We start from the raw sequence: 6,292 nt of genomic DNA, 5'->3' as shown, positions 1-6,292 counted from the left end.
AACTGGGACTAGATCACGTGCATCGAGCCATGTCCTTGACTCCTCGACGATCTTCCAAGTCCTCCCCTTGCAACTTGTACGTCCCAACGTGGTGCATTTCTCTGTACAAACTGCAGGGACCAGGTTCCAAAACTTGGAGTAGATGATTTTATGCATAGTTTTTCTTTCACCTCAATCAGTACATTGGGGGGGTTTTTTTAAAAAAAAAAAAAAAATCCTTGTGGTATAGCTATTTACACTTGCAGGAGCACAGATATTTATGTGTTAAAAGATTTTTATATAAAAGTGTGTTTCCTATTATTTCCCTATTTAAAAAAAAAAAATCTAATGCAGAAGTATTCTTAAGTTCCTTCCCCAATATAATCTGAAAATTTATACTGTGTTTTAGGAAGACTTTTGAAATAATGTACACAAACAAAGATTACCTGAAAATACTGCCTGAAGGAAGACAATGAGAATGGCAATATGCCATCAATAATGCTCAGAAATGCACCTATTTTGAGGTTAGCATTTCTTTTTTTCCACTTGGCTGTCTCTATTCTGGTTGATTCATATCAATCCCAAAGCAAAAATCATCAATAAGGTGCTTCATTAAGACATGGAAAATAGTCTTCAGTCTTGAAGAGGACTGGAGGTTCATAGAGGGTCTGCTGTTGTCGTGAGGAAGACGATTTCTGCAAATTAGATAAGTTTATTTTTCGCCTTCTTAAAAAAAGCAAGTTTTAAAACAAAGCCTACAGAGCTAAAATGCAAAACAAGAAAAGTTTTAAGGCATATCTCCTTAGGTGAATTTTTAATCATAGCTCAGATGAGTCTGGCATATTCTGAATGTTAGTGAAGAAAAGCAGCCTTTGACTTTTGCCATTCTACCACCTGAACACCCTCAGTCCTGGAAAGCGTATGATATGCCAGCTTTGCAGGAGCCAGACGCGTAATCTTTTCCAGCTGATGGTATAGTCATTGTAACCTTCATCCTTCCAAAGCCATATACCTTTACCTTTCCTGCTCCAGCCTTTGAGTTCTCCTCAGCTGCTTCCTTTGAGTTAACCCTAGCCTGTGTTCTCATTTACTCAGTTAAAAAAGTCTTCATATGGAAAACACCTCGCAAATGTTTCTTTCAAGAAGGTTGCTGCTCCTGCTGAGCTTCTTCGTCAAGTATATGTTAGAATATACATAATATGACATACCATTGAAAATAATATGGCGGACTGGAAAAGAGCTGTTGCACTGTTTTTAAGGAAAAGCGTACATGTTTCTTTTAAATATCAACGGTACATTGTTTTGCTACACCAAATAGAATCATTTAAAGCGACAACATCAAGGACCATTACCGACTATCATGTCAGCCTTCCTGCATGTAAATAATTCTGCACTGCAACACAGACCCAGTATATGTTTTCAACATACGGTCTTAAATGGAAGGCTTGAAATCAAGACTTCATTCATTAAAAATTCTTTTGGACTCATGAAAAGATTTTGATTAACTATTTTGCAGACCTCTCAGTCAGTTTGTCTGCAGACTTTTCAGGTACTTTTTTGCCTGTCTGGGATGAGGAAATCAGCGTCTTCACCAATAATAAAGTTAAAAGCATACCAAGTATCATTAGTATACTTGTGGAATGCTTTTACAGTACTAAAACAAGGATATAATTAAGCATACCTACAAAACAGCTACGTGGAATTTTTCCAATATTCAGTTGAGCTGTATATTTGTACTCCGTATGAAATAAGTACATATTCTCCTGTTAAATACAAAATTGCTGATTTACAACATTTAAATTGTATTTGTCTTTAATTTTACGATACCATTAATTCCTCTGAAGTAAGTTTGTTTTGCCATTCAAGTTATAATGAAATAAAAAAAATATAAACAAAGATCGGATCTATAAATAGCGGATATTATCAATGTTCTCTATATCAGAAATTTTGCCAAATGTGAAAACAATCTTTGAAATCAAAGTTCTGTTTTTAAAAATTATTTCCTATCCTGTACTGCCCTATGAAAAAACACCTTGCAAGCAAGGGAAACTAAGGTGACAGGTATTCTGCAACTCATGACACTGATTTAAGAGGCACTATATTTGTATATGTGCAAGAAGGGGCTAATTTCAATCCAGTGAGGAAATTCATAGGCAGGGACAGTACCCACAGTTGCCTAAGTACACATTTATGAATAGTTATTTTTGCAGCTGCTTAGCAGACATTTTTACCTTTTGAGAGAGTCTACATCCTTAGTGATATTAGAAGTCTTACAGTACTGTACTTTACACTGCCTGGTATTCACAAGGGAAGAACTTGGGGCAAAATCTGAAAGTGAGATTACAAATACAGAGCTTAAGAAATACAAAATATATCCTTTGTGTAAAGAAACAGATACATTTAAATGGGAAGAGAGTGAGGGGGCTTGACTAAAATTGTAGCAGGCAAACATGAACTACAGCTACAGTGAAAATCATGACGTGGGTATAGCCGCCTTTTCCAAAGGATTGATTTACTGAGTGAACTAGTTAAATGTTAGGCATAAGAAGAAATCTCTATAGGCATTTTCATTCAGACATGCTTGTGTTTACTAGTGCAAATAGATATTACTATGCAATACTCAGTACCGCAATACTCAGTACCGCTGTGGAACAGTGACCTGCCTTTCAGTTAATCAATTAATGCCGGTAAGTTCCGAGTGTTGATTTTATTGCTATCCATACTCAAACCAAGAAACCACTGGACATGCGAGGTTCAAATTCCTGACACTTTTACAGACTTTCCACCTTACTAAATGTGGAAAAACTGCTAAGCTGACGAAGTGTTCCCATGCAACACTAAAAAAAGCACTTTCTTAGAACTTTCAAACTTTTCAATTGAAGATCGTAATTTCATCGTTGACAACTGTTTTTAGCAACGAAATAGAAAATACTGTCAAATATTCTTCAAGGCAACTGCTGCAGTTGTTTGTTTTTGTAATTGGCCCATAATAGCAGCTTTGTGTTGTTTTTTTCAAAGAGAAAAATGACATCACTCTAAACTTACACACCAAAGAAAATGAAGGAATGAGAAGTTAACTAACTTAAATACTGCACAGAAAATAGCAGTGAAGAACAGGTTTCCTGAACTAAGAAAGCTTGCAATATGTAGGAACACAAATACCTCAAACAGCCACAACCATCTTCCTCTCCCCCTCTTCAAACCTACTTTATTTCAGCATTCTCACCAGTATTATGACACAGAAACCTGAGATAGTACAGGATGAATATAGGAAAAGATAAAGAAAAGAATCTGGGAGCTTACAAGATGCAAGGAGGAGTACTTATAAATGGTGTATTGGCAGGTGATACCAAGAAGCATCAGGTGTTCAGAAATTTTTTTTTTTTTTTTTAAACCAGCAGGTTATTTTAAAACTAGGGTATAGTGCCAGTTTAAGGTTAGGTGAGGCATCTCTTTGAAACATACCAGAGAGACCACTTCAAGTCTTCTGTAGAGAAACAGTCCACATGTAGTAACAAGGAAAGACAGCAAAAACCGTATCCTTAGAAAGTTTAACAAGGTGCTTACATGATTACTGAACTGTGTGGATTGAGTATAAATAGAACCTTTATTTTAGAAATACTGTGCAGCATAGCTTTCATTTCCTTTTTTGGTAACATTTCTGGAGTGATATTATTAATGCAGTATGATCCTTTATCATTGTTGTCTGTACAGGCTCTTCCTACTTGCTTTGCATACCATCAGAGATCAGGGGTGCTTTAATATAAAGGCTTGTGCATTATGTGCTTGTTTGTGCCCTTCACATTCCCTTCTTCATGTATTCAGCCTTATTTTGGAAAGTTAGCAAATCCTTGTAAGAATCTGTGTTTTTTAAGTTTGGGGGTTTTTTGTTACTAAGTCTGAGAACTTTGCAGAAATCCTAATACAGTATATAAAAGTTTTACATTTAAATTCAGATATATGTGCAATAAACTTACTATTATTTTAATCATCCACTCTGGTAAGCAGAGCAACTAAGCTGCTCACATGGTAACAAAAGCTTACTTACATTAAGGAAAGATGGTATGCTGATTGTGTGCAAAATTTTCTTGAATGTGCTTGGAAAAGCTCCAAGGTCTGTTTCTGCCTTTATGACCCGTTCTTCCAGTCCAGCTATGCTATTTCCAATCATCTTCACAAAAGCCTAGTGTAAAAAAAACCAAAAGAAATCCAACTTTTTCACTAACAAATTAAAACAGGATTACGCATTGCACAACAGTGGTGAAAGTTCCACTACTTAAATGAGAACGAGTCAAAAACTCCATGCTCTATTTCCCTTCCACCTACAAGTCCATTTTATTGCTAAAAATTACTTGAGACACTTAAAAGGCTGCAAAATCAGGTTAAATCTAATAAAACAATCAGTCTTCCTTTTCCTACTTGCCTTTCAAATAACTAATTTAGACTTCTTAGAATTTAGACTTCTATCTGCGTTTCTATTAAAAGTGGGACCAAGGATCTGAATCACAGTTTTGAACAGACCTCTCATCCTACTACTCTCCGAATAGCTCCCAAGACAATAACTTTGAAAGATACTATTTAAAAAAAAAAAGGAAGAAAAAGTGGTACTATTGCTTTCTGAAAGATGTCTGCCTTGCTTCAAGCAGTAAATAAAAAAAATCTTTTCTTCTAAAAAAAGGCATTTTGTTTTAGAATACCCACAGTCTCCAGAAATTCTTAATAAATTGTGTTCTCTTTATTAACCCTGAAGTATTTAACCCAGATTGAACATGGAAAGCGAAACAGATCTGAGCCCACTCCACATGCATGCATGCACACACACACAATTACAGCTTATCATTGATCCTCCCCCCCCGTTAAGAAATGGAATACATCTAGAAGATATCAAATACATACCTCTAGTTTGTCAATCTTCCTGTATATCTGTCTCATTTCTGTAGCTTTTGTGTAAATTTGAGGTATACTTTCATTGACAACCTGAGAGGAATCACTTCGAATCTAAAGATGATTCAAAGAAATAATACAAAAATCAATGAAAAAACCAAAATGTTTAGTAGATTTCATTCTGGAAACTAGAACTGTGCTCCAATTAACAGATTAAAACTCATAGTTTAAAAATATCAGATTAGTATTAGTACAAAAATACTAGATTAAAACTAATAAGCTAGCTTCTTTGTATAGTTTAGTAAGTGCCTTTGAAGAAAAATTATTTTGCATAGGCAAACATTTACCTTTATAATTATATTAAAAATAGGCTGCTACAACTTTATCAGAACTAAGAGATGGAACATTTCCCAAGACATACTAAAGAATTAAATATATTAAACTAAAATTTTGATTTAAATTTTACTACCTGTATGTTTTCTCAACTTTGCTAAAAAAGTCAGGCCACAAAATCTTGTTTTATTGGTATTTAAAAAAAAAAAAAGTAAAGTTCCCCTTTGCAGGAGAACCACATGTGCTATGCTTTAAAAGACAGCCTGGATAGCAGTGTCAGCTTATAGGAACTTCCCATTTGGTCCCCCCGCCTCCCCCCATGCAAAAGTGAAAACAAAGCTGCCTTTCTGATGAAAGAGAGTCCCCTAAAGACAAATCTAGCTTTGGAGGTTTGGCAACTTCGATTAGATACTTTGATTACAAAAACCACAGAGGATGTCTTCACGTATTTTAAAGGAGAAGCAGAATATCATATTGTTCTTTTAAACATCTGTCACTGCGCCATTCAAAATGGGTTTCTATGTATGTACATGGGCAAATATACAATTACGTAAAAATGCAGTTATATAGCTATATGGGCACATTTTGCTCTGACATGAAAGTCTGGTAGTTTTCATCCACGAGTTATCTAATTATCAAAATGAGTTATCTAACTATCGAATGTGTTTTCATACTGCAACCTGCCTAGACCAAAGGCTGCTTCCTATCTCTGTCTCATTTAAAAACACAAGCACACGCTAAACTGTATTCTGACTTCAAAAGCACAACTATACGCAAGTTATACATACCATGTCCAGCATTCCCACAAACTCATCCACTCTGGTCAGCAAGTCTTCCAGACTCTTGTCTAAGCTGTCTATCTGCAAAAGAGAAATACTTGAAAGGTTCTTGAAGAGACAGAAAAACCCGCCTCCCAAAGCAACCCTCTGAGTACAGACACCAGCCCGACTAAAACCAGCCCAACAGAAATCCCACAGCCTCGCCACCTCTTGGCCGCACCGCTGACCAGACACACGGGTACATCTTACCCCGCAGACAGACGCACGGAGGCCGCGTAACCGGCGCAGCGTCCTGAGCCGCCCCGCTCTCCAACGCG

General features: G+C 36.2%; 1 protein-coding gene across 1 annotated transcript; it reads right to left on the bottom strand.

Moving 5' to 3' along the window:
* Positions 1-575: 575 nt before the first annotated feature.
* Positions 576-6,056, bottom strand: BLOC1S4 (biogenesis of lysosomal organelles complex-1, subunit 4, cappuccino; the record flags this gene model as incomplete). The annotated part of the gene is made up of 4 exons (XM_009573193.1): positions 576-674; positions 4,028-4,162; positions 4,876-4,977; positions 5,985-6,056. Coding segments are annotated over 4 exons (408 nt in total), but the record flags the coding sequence as incomplete, so codon positions are not given.
* Between the last annotated feature and the right edge of the window lie 236 nt (positions 6,057-6,292).

Source organism: Fulmarus glacialis, unplaced genomic scaffold (assembly GCF_000690835.1).
Source record: "Fulmarus glacialis isolate BGI_N327 unplaced genomic scaffold, ASM69083v1 scaffold43972, whole genome shotgun sequence".
In the NCBI taxonomy this organism is placed as follows: domain Eukaryota; kingdom Metazoa; phylum Chordata; class Aves; order Procellariiformes; family Procellariidae; genus Fulmarus; species Fulmarus glacialis.
The sequence above is the reverse complement of the archived record's forward strand: the minus strand, read 5'-3'. Positions and strand labels throughout refer to the sequence as shown.